At 34.7% G+C, this 14135-nt stretch overlaps 1 protein-coding gene across 1 annotated transcript in view; it reads right to left on the reverse strand.

The window, feature by feature from the left end:
* The window catches only part of PROS1 (protein S), a 61807-nt gene that overhangs the window by 8121 nt on the left and 39551 nt on the right, over positions 1-14135 (reverse strand). Inside the window, exons 9-12 of the mRNA XM_021687943.1 lie at positions 14002-14117; positions 11005-11194; positions 3000-3167; positions 1543-1711 (exon numbers count right to left, since the gene is read on the reverse strand). Of these exons, the coding sequence (XP_021543618.1) occupies positions 1543-1711; positions 3000-3167; positions 11005-11194; positions 14002-14117 (643 nt within the window). The remainder of the gene's footprint in view (positions 1-1542; positions 1712-2999; positions 3168-11004; positions 11195-14001; positions 14118-14135) is intronic.

The raw sequence follows: 14135 nt of genomic DNA on the forward strand, positions 1-14135 counted from the left end.
GCAGTAGGAATTATACATCTGCATAAACTTTGGTGGACATAATCTAAGATTCTCTCCTACAGAATTAATCATATAAAGGTATAAAGATGTATGTCCAAGGGTATTATGGAAATACTATTTGTAAAGGCAAAAACCTGGGTCAGTCTGGCAGGAGTTCCTGTTCTGCTTAGACTATAGGAAACTGGAAAGAGCACTGCTCCTACCCTTACAACAACAACAACCAAAGACCAATTATTTAGCTTCCCTCCTCCTGCAAGCCTGGAGAAGAGGAGCAGCAACCTGCAGGAAAAGCACAAAGTCCATTCCTTCTCTGTCTTCTCTATGCAACAAAAGCCTTACAGCACTGGGGAAAAGGTAACAAACATTGTGGCCATTAGAACACATGCGAAGACCCATTGCATCTACAGGTTAGGGAAAGGAAACTGGAAAAAACAATACAACCAACCAAAAACCATTTACCATGGAGAAGGAGCAGAAAAAATCTGGAGTCCTGACCATTAGATATCTCCCTCACAGGTGGTTGGGAGGGGGACAATGAAAAGTTCACACCCCTGAGACCCAGGGATACAATACTTGCCCAAAATTGAATCTGTATCAGAACATTAGAGAATGTTCCCCACACCCTGCCACCATGCTAGCAAATGTCAAGTAACAAGAGCATTCTTTTGGGGTGAAGCAAGACCATGGAGAAACACTTTCTTGAGGCATATCATAAACAGAATACCTAAAGCTAAGGATAGATCAGCTATTAAGAAAAATCCTCTGGCAAACCAATCACTACCATAAGCACAAGGTAACAATAAAGGAATTTGAAGAGTATTCAATGGAAACAAGAAAGCTTAAGCAGTTCAACTCTTGACTAGACTGATTCAACCCCTTTACAAAAGGCCTAGCAAAAGCAGAAATAAGCTCATCTCCAGACATATGTATTATTTACCTGCCTCTACTGTTCTACATAAGATGCTTACTTTTTAAACCAAAAATCATGCAATACCGAAGGAAACAAGGAAAAATAACACATGGTCAAGAGACAAAGCAATCAGCATGACATTGGACCTATCAGACAGGGAATTTAAAATAATTATGATTAATAAGTTGAAGGCTCAGATAGAAATGTAGACAACATATATGAACAGATGGGAAATTTCAACAAAGGGTTAGACATTTTAAGAAACAATCAACTGAAATTTTAGAAATGAAGATGAATCCTTTTGAAGCATTTAATCAGTAGACTCAACACAACTGAGAAATTGGTGAACCTTAAAATAGGTTAATTGAATTCACTTGCAATTAATCAAGTTATGTGCCAAAAATCTTTTTTTAAGTAATCTTTAAATAGTAACATAAGCATATTCTACTACCTTTCCCCCAATATACTGCAAAAATTTAATTAAAAATATATAGCTATATGAATAAACCTAACACAATGCCTGGCATATAGTTAAGTATTCAATAATGTTTACTGAAGGAATTTTTGCTGTTTGTCAATGAATAAATGTAGTCATTAATGAGAAAAGAGAAGTAAAATGAGAAATCACTTACCATAATCTATGCTAAATTGAGCAACACCAGAACCAGGATAGTAGGAACCCTTCTCCACAGTGACAAAACAATGCTTACTTTGTTTTTCTTGAATAATTTCATTTATTCCTGAAGCTCCTTGATCCATCAAATTCCAGCCTCGTATACATCCATCTAGACGAGGGGTTATCTAACAAATTAAAATATAGGTCAAGGAATACATCTTAAAAGAGACTCATACAAGGCTTAATTGATTACAGATGCAGTTTTCATTTAGAGGGAAAACCCTCTCTTTGTTGATATGTTAAAATTATTTAAATATTTTGAATATTATCTAATTTTTTAAGGTGTCCTTCAGATGGGCAGTCTTTTTCAGTTATAGTGAGTTTATGCCATCACAGACCTCCACTGGGATCCTAATGATTTTTAGCCCCTCAAGCCCTACCTGCCTCTCCTCTATCCTCCAGAAATAACTTTTCTGCTCTCAACTTCCATATATGCTTCTAGCCATGGCCCTGGGCTGTAAGATGCTTTCTTTAACTGCATTTATATATAGGTTTGTTTTGCCATCAGACACTGAACCTCTTCAGGAACAAAAGTGTTTGCACTCTTTAGTCTCCATCAAAGCATCCAGCCAGACTCAAGACCCATAGTAGCCATTTCATAAATAGCTTTTGAAAAATTTATTTTACTTTTAAAATGTCTTGATTTATCAATTTCAAAGGAACAGATGCATTCACTCTGACATGGGTTAACTAATTCAGGTTTTATATCATACTGCAGAAATCTTTCAAAAGTTAAGGTAACTGTGAATTGCCATGAGTAAAAGATGGATATAAAATAGTAAATATTTAAGTTAAATCAGCGAGTATAATTGACAGGCCCATGACTTCAAATGAAATTTTTAAAACTCTTCAAGGACAGTGATTAGTCTCCTTCATGAGACCTATTCTACAGTTATTAGACAAACATCATATTCAGAAAATCATCTATTATATGTAACTTCAATTTATGATAGGCTGAAGTTATACTCCCCGCAAAGATTTTTTTAAAAAGTTCCACCTTTATATGCTATTTTATCTCCCAAATTTAAGTCCTAAAATAGACCTAAGAAAATTCTTTGACTGGCTTCTACAAAATGTTGTATTTTTGGACTCCAATACATGTATTTATATTTGTAATTGCTGAATATGGACAGTTATCATGTTAACACTGAATTGATGCTTGAGAATTGAAAAAAAATCTACTTCCCCATGAGTAACGCTGGGGATTTAAATGGGCTCAAAAACACTACATTTATTTTCTTATTTCCTTAATATAATTTCAAGGATCGCTGTGTTATTTTTCCTTGTTCATTTCAAGTTGTCACGGTATGTTCAACAAAATAACTTCTTTGACTCTCAGAAAAACACATCTTCAAATCTATTACGGACAAGAGGAATTCATCCATGATGAATGATAGAAACTTGTATCATTACCGGTCTAATGAGGGCATTCTCCATTTTCCGAGGTAATCCTGCAAAATATACTTTCGTCTCTAGAAATCCATTTGTAGGCTTAAAAAGGCTTTCGGGTTTATTTATATTCATTACAGCTTCTTTAGCTATTTTTACACTAATACTGTGTTCTAGTTCTTCCACAGAGACCTATAATTAAAAAGACAAAAGTTATCAAACAACCAAACATCACTGCATGTCATTTGAAACGCTGATTGAAAAATCCTGTTATTATTCCAGTAAATAATTTTTCAAAGTAATCATTTTAATGTAATTATTAATTTGTTGTAATCCATTTGAAATGTCTAATTACTATAAAGGTGGTAAAAATGTGTTTTAAAGTGATAATTCTTGATTGAAAATTAAATGAACACCATATTTTAAAGTAAAAAAACACACAATATTGTTCTTTTAAATTTAAACAACCAATTATAATATACATATTTCAAATCCAGCATCATAAAATTAAGTGAGTCACTCTACAAAATCTTAGAAAACATTTTTTTTCAAAGATTTTTCATTTATTTATTTGAGAGAGAGAAAGAGATAGAGAGAGCATGGGGGGGGAGGGTCAGAGGGAGAAGCAGACTCCCCGCTGAGCAGGGAGCCCGACGTGGGACTCGATCCCAGGACTCCAGGATCATGACCTGAGCCGAAGGCAGTCACCTAACCAACTGAGCCACCCAGGCGCCCATCTTAGAAAACTTTTAAGTGTTCTTATTTTGCAATTGTCTGAAAGTATACATATGGAATCAATAATGGAAATAAATTCTTAATATAAAGTGTGAGAAATCAGTACCTCCAGTATTCTGTTCATGACACACAAATTATACTTTATTTCAAAATTCAAAAAGTAATTAAGGTCATAAGGAAGCACAATACATAAAATTAAATTGGGTTTTTCCAATTTTGAAAGTAGTTTTGTTTTCTTTTTGGGTTTTTTTGTGGGTTTTTTTTTTAAGATTTTATTTATTTATTTATTTATTTGACAGAGAGAGAGAGAGAGAGAGAACACAAGTAGGCAGAGCAGCAGGCAGAGGGAGAGGGAGAAACAGACTCCCCGCCGAGCAGAGAGCCCGATGTGGGACCCAATCCCAGAACCCCGGGATCATGACCTGAGCCGAAGGCAGTCGAATAACCGACTGAGCCATCCAGGTGCCCCAGAAAGTAGTTTTGTTTTTGTTTTTTGTTTTTTGTTTTTAAGTATGCTTCATGCCCAGCATGGGGTCCAACATGGGGCTTGAACTCATGACCCTGAGATCAAGCCCTGAACTGAGATTAAGAGTCAGACACTTAACCAACTGAGCCACCCAGGTGCCCTAAAAGTAGTTTGGGTTTTTAAAAAAGGTTGAAAGTGATGGTAAACAACAATAAAAAAAAAAAAATCCTCCCCAAAAGGTGATTCAAAGAACCACTGCTGCAATCTCCTCATGCAAAACTGTAGCACTCAAAACGCAAACTCTTCTTTTACTAATCAATGATGGAAGCAAAAGAGTAGTCCTATTAAAGCACCACTACAGGAAGGGGAAAACTGTGCTCTAAAGTAAAATAACCTTGGTAACATTTACAGATTTAAAGTTAGTCAGTGCACTGTCCTTAATATAGCCAACCGGCATCATTTTACCTGAATGACTATTCCCTCTTTGAAAGATGTTAAGTCAACCTCTAGAACCTCAGTCTCACTTGTATCTGTACATTCTTACCACTCCCTCTCAGGCTCCCTTGCTGGCTCTGCCTCTTCTCTCAACGTCTATAATACTCCAGAGCTCAGCCCCCTAGACCTTTTCCCTCTAGTCATGCAAATATTTTTGAATAGGGTTCTATTGTTCCACTCTAGGGCATTTGGAAAATTTGGGGGTAGGGATGGTACTTTTAGTTGTCACAGTAAGTAGGATGTATGCTGACACTGCAAGATGCTGGACACCCTGTAATATGCGGACAGTCATGCAAAATAAGTAATAAAATATTCAATATCCTGCAAATCTCCTGAACATCCCTACAGGATATTCATATAGGGTATACTTAGGCTTATCTGAGTTTCTCTATATATGAACACAAAATATTTTTTGTACCAATTCAACACATTCACTGAATTTTTCAAGAATAAAAGTCTTGTCAATCAAGGATATATTGATGTTTGTTTTGTTTGGATCTTTACCAAGAGTTTCTCACTATTTCAGAAAATTACTTTTACTGACGGCAATACCATCTATGCACTTAGAGTATTTGAACTGCCAATACAAAACTCCAGCATAAGTCTTCATTTACAGCTTTCACATTATTCTACATATAGGAGCAAGCTTTGACAAATATTGTACTTGTACTTGAGCATTTATATGTTGGAATATATATTATTTTCTTATAAATGACTTTCCTTTATTTCTTTGTATAATAATTAGAGCATTATATTGGTTTCTATTAGGGATATGCAAAAGTAGCTTCCATTGTTGATGCATTTCATTATAGGACAGTAAAGGAGCATTATGAATACGTGGGCACTGGATGAGTTAGAGTTTAGAAACACAGATTAACAATAATCTCATGGCCTTTGAGTCTCTCTTTATGCTGAATATTCAAAAGTTTTTATCTACTTTAAATTGAAGGCTGGACCTTAAAAGTATATCCAGAATCTGACCACTTCTCACCACCTCTCCACTGAGCTATTGCAATGGTCTCATGACCCCATAATCTGTCCCATTCTTACTCTCTACTATCCAGTTTCCATAAAGCCATCATGTCCTGATATGGATTACCTTTCAAGATACATGCAAATTACATCATGTCACTTCTCACAATCATCCAAGGTCTTTCTACTTAGCATAAACTCCAAGTTCTCACTACAGTCCCCATGACCCTACCTGGTCTTGTTCCAGAACACATTTCTAGCCTCATGTTCTGCCCTTCCCTCCTTCCTTTATTCCCCTGCATCTACACTGACCTTTGTGTTGTTCCTTAAATACAACAATCACATCCTCTTGCCTGATGCTCTGTACTTGCTCTTCACATGGCACAGAATCATCTTCCCCAGAGATTTCTCATGATTTGTGCCCTGGTCTCCGGTCAGATGTAATCTCATCAGAGATGGCTTTCCTGATTCCACATGCACATGCACCAGCGTCACTCTCTGTTGCCTGGCCTTGCTTTTGTTTCTTCCTCCTAGCACTAACCACTATCTGACATATCCATTTGTTCATGCAATTTGTGGTTCACATCTCACCCCTAGTACGCAAGCTACACAAGAGCAGTGATTTTGTTTTATTCACTGTGGTAGCCTCACCATGCAAAGGAAGGAATAGCACATAAAGCGCTCAATAAATATCTTATTAAATGAATAAAATTATGATCCAAATTACAGATTTCCCACCCATATTAGAATCATACCCAAATATGAGATACAATAATGACTTATAATAGAGCAATATATATTTCTATGGTTTGGAGCTATTTTAATTACTTAACAATTACACACATTCTATTTATCTGAATTACAAAACAATTCTACATTTTAATTGCTTACTTTTAAAGTATTTTATTTGAAATTTTAAAATTATTTAAAAATAGTGAAACAACTGCTATCAAGTGAATAGTCCAGTTTATAGATTAATTTAACTTAACTTTGTCAATTAAAATGTTTACTTAAAATATGTATCTATTTGAGCTAATTTCTGTGGCTGCATAAATTTGGCTGAAACAGTACAGTTTATTAACAAGCCATCAAGATTGTAAAATGGTAAAAATATTATGCAGTAATTTTTTTAATGAAAGATCTGAGGAAAAGAAATCCCATTTATATGGTGAGGGTGAATATTCATAAATTGTTAAAATATCCAATTAAAAATTTTTTTAAAAGAGCCAGCACCAAATTTATTACCAGATTAAAGTTTTTCTCTGACTTGCTTATTGTTCTTAAATTTTTCATGTCAAGTTGTATTCGGTTTATAAAGGGAAATTTTAATCAAAATATGGGCATATCATTAAATAACAATTTCTTTTTAACAAAGACCATAAACATAGGAGACAAAATGTGTGGAACTGAATAGCTGCCTTCTATCCAGCCCCAAATCCTGCCTTTAACCTATTATGCATGGATAATTCATTAGTAAATACTGCCTGCAACTCAAGATGTTAGCCTCACAGGTAAACATTTACCTTCTTTATATATATTCTGTATTACTTAGAATGTATCCAAGTTCTCCTTCCAGCAGATAATATTTTCAGTTTGTATCAGTTAATCAGAAAAAATTCTGTTTGCTCTATTTTGCTGAAAAGTGATCTTAGTGATTTTTAGATAGGAGATTTGGGGACATGAGGCAATAAAATGTATTCTTCAGTACACTGGAGGAAGAGGTGTACGCATCAAGCTGTATGCATACAGATGGAGTACACGAAAGATGTGGTGGCAAAGCTACATACACTAACGAGAGCATCTGGAGAAGCCGGAGAATTTTAGTGATTACTCTGACAGTTGCATCTGATCTTGTGCAGACATTATTCTGGTAAGAGTCCAAAATCTATGGCTGTCAAAGGATGAATAGCCCCATTTTTGGTAAACCACATCTGTGCCCAACTGTACTTTATTACTACCTGTACTTTAACGATTTCACATTACATTGCATTAATTCATAAGGCAGCATTAGCTATTAAACTGTGAGGTACTAAGTAAGCTCAAGAGCAAGGAAAATCTCTTGCCAGAGTTCTAGCACCTTGAACTTAGGAACTTAGCATTTTAAAAGTGCTCACTAAAAGCTTATGGAGTATATGAGTGCATGAGTGAGTAAATAAAGAAATGAAATAATTTAGGGGCGCCTTGGTGGCTCAGTTGTTAAGCGTCTGCCTTCAGCTCAGGTCATGATCCCAGGGTCCTGGGATCGAGCCCCGCATCGGGCTCCCTGCTCAGCGGGAAGCCTGCTTCTCCCTCTCCCACCCCCCTGCTTGTGTTCCCTCTCTCACTGTGACTCTCTCTGTCAAATAAATAAAAATCTTAAAAAAATAATTAATAAATAAATAAATAAATAAATAAAATAAAATAAAAAGAAATAATTTAATGATGACCTCACATGTCTTCTCAACATGTTGAGAGGGATCCTAGCAGATCCCTTAGGCATAGAAAGTGTCTCTTTTGGGTACCACATTCTAAGGTGAAGCTGATCTCTCAATTATTAGCTGCTGAAAGTAGCAATGACTCTTTTGCAGAAAAGAATTCTCCCCATTATAGACTGGTAGTAATCCCTTCATGAAAGATTCCATTTTAGGCTCACTTTTAGGGATTATGTAAAATTCTCATTTCTTTTCTTTTTTTTTTTTTGAGATGAAAAGTAATGTTTATTAATTGTCTAGTGACTTTTCTTCCTATTGGGTCTCATCTCTTCTTTGAAAGGAGTCTAAATAAAAATCATTGCATCTGCTTTTTTTTTTCCCCCTTCTTCTTCTACAAATGCACCCATGGTGTCATATATTTGCAGCTGCCTTCTTGAATTACAGGTAATTGTGTATGTGGGTTCTCATTTACAACAACGAACACAGTCTTTGAAGAAAAAAGGGAAATTTATGCATGGGTTCTTCTTATATGCAGAGCCATGATTTTATTTACCTAGGATTTAGCAAACTACTTAAAGACATTTAGCAGTTTGTTCATCTGCCCCAATATATTCTCCAAGTATCATAGTCTCAATGACAGTTATGCTAATTACCTAAAATTCTGAATAGATTTCATGCTCATGCTAATATAATCAAAACATGTATTTAAAAACAACTTTTTTGATACATATAGTAAAAACTATAATTTTTACATGGTGTTTTAAATTTTTGCTCTGTTTAATAGTTCCAAGAAATATATTAAGGCTGCCATGTTGAACCAACTGGTAGGATGGAAAAATAGGAAACTTTCCCCTACCAAAGAACTTAGTTGTTTTCTGCTTATATACTGGGTTCCTATATAATAATACATTTTAGGAAGGATTTCCTTGTTAAAGAATTCAGAAAATTGCTACCTAAAGTTTTACATTTCAGAGTATACTCATATACAGATTCTGTTTTAATTTTTCCAGAACTCATTGTCAAACTCTTGGCACCTTATCTATGTCATGACTGCTCCATGATTGCATCTTATTAAATTCTTACTACTAAATAAAGAATAACTATTATTCCTTTCCCACATGGAAGGAAGAAAATGGAAAGAAATTAACCTGTGAAGATAATGATAGGTATTCAAGTTGTATTACACAACATAAATTGATCTGACCAGAAGGAGGAGATTTTATTCCTCACTGTAGGAGTAATAAAAATAATTAGTAAATTCTCTTCTGTTTTTTTATTTTTATTTATTTATTTATTTTTATTTTTTATTTTTTTAAGATTTTATTCCTTTATTTGACAGAGAGAGACACAGCGAGAGAGGGAACACAAGCAGGGGGAGTGGGAGAGGGAGAAGCAGGCTCCCCACGGAGCGGGGAGCCCGATGTGGGACTCGATCCCATGACCCTGGGATCATGACCTGAGCCGAAGGCAGACGCTTAACGACTGAGCCACCCAGGCGCCCTCTCTTCTGTTTTTTTAAATGGGAATCTACCACTTAGGATTAATTTCACCTAAAAATAATGCAAATACAAAGTTAAATGGGCTAAACCAAAATATTTTTCTACTTTATATAAAAATCTAGAAGAAGGCAGTCCAGGGCTGGTATGATAGTATGATTTCTTAAAGTCTCCAAGAATCCAGGCATGCTTCAGTATTCAATTGCCATTTCCAAAGTTTTATTGCTGTTATTATTATAAAGACATTAGTTTTTTAGAGCAGTTGGGGGAAATCGGAGGGGGAGATGAACCATGAGAGACGATGGACTCTGAGAAACAGAGGGTTCTAGAGGGGAGGGGGGTGGGGGGATGGGTTAGCCTGGTGATGGGTATTAAAGAGGGCACGTACAGCATGGAGCACTGGGTGTTATATGCAAACAATGAATCATGGAACACTACATCAAAAACTAATGATGTAATGTATGGGGATTAACTAAGAATAAAAAAAAAAAAAGAACGGATTTTCTGGATCTAATATTTTTGGTTTGTATTTTTTTCTCTAGAACACAGAGTGCCTATTCAATATGTAGATTCAGTCTTCTTTAGTTCTGGGCACTTAAAATTATAATAATTAACATTTGTTGAGTATTTACTATGTACTTTATGCATTTATCCAACAAATATTATTAGAGATCTATTGTGTGCCTAGTGCCCCTCACTACTGGGAATAGAGGGGCAAAAAAAAATTCAGACAAAATTTCCAACCTCGCTGAGCTTGCATTCTAGTCAGGGAGGATAAAAAAGAAACAGCACAACGGAGCCCGATATGGAGCTCGATCCCACAACCCTGGGATCATGACCTGAGCTGAAATCAAGAGTTGGACACTTAACTGACTGAGCATGCAGGTGCCTCTCCCCTCAATTTTGCTGAGAATCTAAAAATGTTCATTTCTAAGCACTCTAATTGGTACTAGCTAGTGTATACTGTTTGTACAAGTTGATTATCTATATGCTAATATTTAAAAATTGCGTTAATTACTATATGCATTACTCTATGTGTATTTCTATGTTACTATGCGTATTTCTCTTTCATTTAAAAAATATGGGTGGCTCTTCAGTATGGCTGTCCTTGGTCAGTGGTATCTTTGCATAAGCTGTTACGCCTACTAATAATCCCTAACCTATTGGAGAGACACCACTAACGGCCACTAAAAAAGGTAAAAAGTCAAAGATAGAGAAGTCCAAGCAAATAACTGAAAACAATTTCAGTTCCAGGAAATCCTAAATATATTATGTGAGGTTATCATTTCTCAGAGGCTATTTCAAGGATTTACAGTGTATGGGATATGCTTCATACAACATCAAATAAATCCAGCTCCATTTAGATTTGGTATCAGTATAAAAATAAGTTATTAATGATGTTAAACAAACTGTGTCAAAGTAGGGATATTCTTTGTGAAATATGCAAAACCTACCATATTCCATTGACCGTCATTAATAACTTTGCCTCCAGTTGTGATTTTGGTTGTAAATTCATTCTTAAACTGAATTTCAATCCTTCCATCACGAAGTGCAATCAGGAACCAAGCTGAGCGGTCAAGAGATTCTGCATACAGGATAACACCTTCTGAATCATATGTCCGGAAATCAAATTCGGCTGAAAATCTAAATAATGGACAAAGAGAAAGCCTTAATAGAGAAAAATGGAAAGCCCAATAATTATTCTTTTTCTCTTACGCTAGCAAACAGCAGTATGTTGAAAGAGCCAACTATTTCTTTCTTTACTGGAATTAAAGAGTAGGGCAGAATTAGACTGTTCATGTGTTATCTCTGGTTCCATGTGTGTTTAAAATCAAGTTATTATATTTTCTTGCTTATTCTTGGAGTCTTTTCCCCCTGTGAACAGATGCTTTGGTAATTTTTCATATTTTTTGGCATTTGTTTTGAAGGCCCTCTTTTAAATGCTGGAATTCATACACATGTACAAATACTAGATATATTCTATCTCTCCTGGAGCTTTTTATACACTATATAATCTGACATTTTGACATTAAGATTCCTATTTTTTTTTTTTTGCAGTGTCCATAAGTGATTAGTAAAAGATGTTACAATTTCATGATTGGTTTATACATCAAAAGGCCCATTTTCCCTGTAATTTCATATATATCAGGAAGGAATCACTCACAGAGATATAGACAGCATATGGATGACTGCAAGTATAATTAAGCCTTCATGTGTGGTAAGAAACGTAAAGAAAAAAATTTTTAAATATATCTGTTAGCTTGATTTCAAAAGCTCTCCAGAGCTCTAATTGTATAAATCACTAAAGCATATGAAAGGACAGCTTGAAAGCTGTAGTCTAGCCATGTGCTTGGGGGTATCTGAGCTCTGGCAATGACTGTTGCTATTAAGACCTAGATACATGTGTAGCTGTTACAGGGGAAGAAATATCTTAGAAATGCTGGATTAAAAAATAACATGTATTGATTAGTGCCCTAATGACACTGTAATGAGAATCAGCATTAACATTTCCAAGAAACCAGAAAACCAAATGATTGAAAAAAGACAAACATGGAATAGAAAAAATAGTTGTATAACTATTAGTCACTTGAGTTAAGCTAAAATAAAGGTAATTTAAGCTAAAAAGTCCGGACTTCAGATAATTGCCAAGTAAGGCAAGAAAGAATCCCACAGCCTTACCTCCTAGTAATAGTAATAGGGGCACCACATACAACTTCTAACTTCAAATGGAACAAAGAAAGGCTGATAAAATAAATTTTTTAATCTTTAGAATTCCAAAGAAATATTTAAAAGTGGTCATGTGGGGTAAAGTATGTTGGACAGGTAACAATGTAGTAGTAATTGACTGAATTAAGATTATTTTTTTTTTTATTTTTCATTTTTTGCTTAGGATAAGGACCTCTATTCTCTTTCATAACCACCACATTTTGCTGATGTCAAACATATATTATCTTGTCAAAACCCAAATCTGTGTATGCTCAGGATCTTCCAGAAGTTGATCCTATTATGGAGGTAATTTCCTTCTCTTTGCAAAATCATGCTAACCCAGTAATACAGAGTTGTGTTCTGCGTCTTTCCGTCTGGAATATTTCAGCATACATTGGGGAACAATTCATTCTTTCTCTGAAGTTTTGTAGAATGAAAAAGATGAGTGAATTTGTTAACTTTAGGATAGGATAAATGTTTAATCATTGGAAACAGAGCTGAAAGAATTGGCAAAAAGGAGGAGAAAAAAGCAACAAAGCACTGGCTGTTCTTTGTGTTGCTTACTTACCAAGTGTCAGTTTCTAAAAAAATTCATCAAGCTGTACATTTAAGATATGTGTATATTTCTGTATATGTATATATGCTATACTTCAATAAAAAGTTTAAACTAAATAAATAAGGAACAAATAAATAAATACTGAAAAAATAATTATTTGATCCAATGTTAGAGCCCAAACTGTTGTGAGTTGTCAGAACTGAATCGCCCTGAACATGCCTAAGTGTGTAATAATTAACACTTTTCTCTCTCATTCTCATTATTCTCTTAGCAAAGGAAATGATGTCTCCAGTCTATGTCACTAGATAATAATATTTGCTCTGAGATGTTAAAAGGGAAAACCAGGTCTTGGTGGATAAGGGTATTGAAGGAGCACAATTATATCAGTGAATTTTAGAATACAGTTCAATGTTCCTTAATGATGCGATTTCTATGAATTTAATTGAATTATTTAATGAATAATCATTCATATATCTAATGAATTAAATTGTATGTATGCATGCTTATCTAATTAAAATATTTTAAAATATGGACTCTATAATCAGTCACAAATACGCTTCCTTTCCATTATTCCAACAAAATTCCAATTTCTTTTTTCTAGTTCCAACCATGTATGACTCTGAGAAAATATGGTAATTAAAGTAGAATCATGACTCCAGAATACAAACAACTATTCTTTCCATAGAGGCAACCTAACTGTAGGAATAACAGAAAAGATACTCAGTCAACTAAAATCATGATGTGTTTTTTTAAAATACCACCTAAGCAATCTTATGAATTTTCCTTAATAATTATGAATATAACTATATTCTAAAAGCAATACTTTGAGTATTTTCTCATTACTTAGTTTTTATAACACGTATGAAGAAGAATGAAAATTTCACAATTATATTAAATCTACTTTCCCAACTTCTTAGTAAATATGTATTCACTAGAAAAGGAAGAAGGATAAAGGTAAAATGATCATTGGGGAAGGTCAGCCTAGAATGACCTTTAAATGATTCTAGCATGACAATTACATGTGTGAAGGGGTAAATCAACTTTAGTGTTCCCCAAATCATCTGATTGATAATATCCCTAAATTATCTAATTGGAAATGCAATTTTACACATTTCAAACCTTTTCGGTCACTTATCTTCTGTCCTTACCTGCTTACCTCTAGAGATTATCACGGACATTGGTACCTCACCTGGTGATTTCCGGCAAACGAAATTTTAAATATAAAGCCACGCCTACAAATTGCTCTGCCAAGTAAAGTAATTCATAATTTTTGTCAAGGTTCAAGGGAAGGCACACTGGAACAGCCTGGAGAAAAGGAAAGAA

This window comes from Neomonachus schauinslandi, chromosome 1 (genome assembly GCF_002201575.2).
Source record: "Neomonachus schauinslandi chromosome 1, ASM220157v2, whole genome shotgun sequence".
Lineage (NCBI taxonomy): Eukaryota > Metazoa > Chordata > Mammalia > Carnivora > Phocidae > Neomonachus > Neomonachus schauinslandi.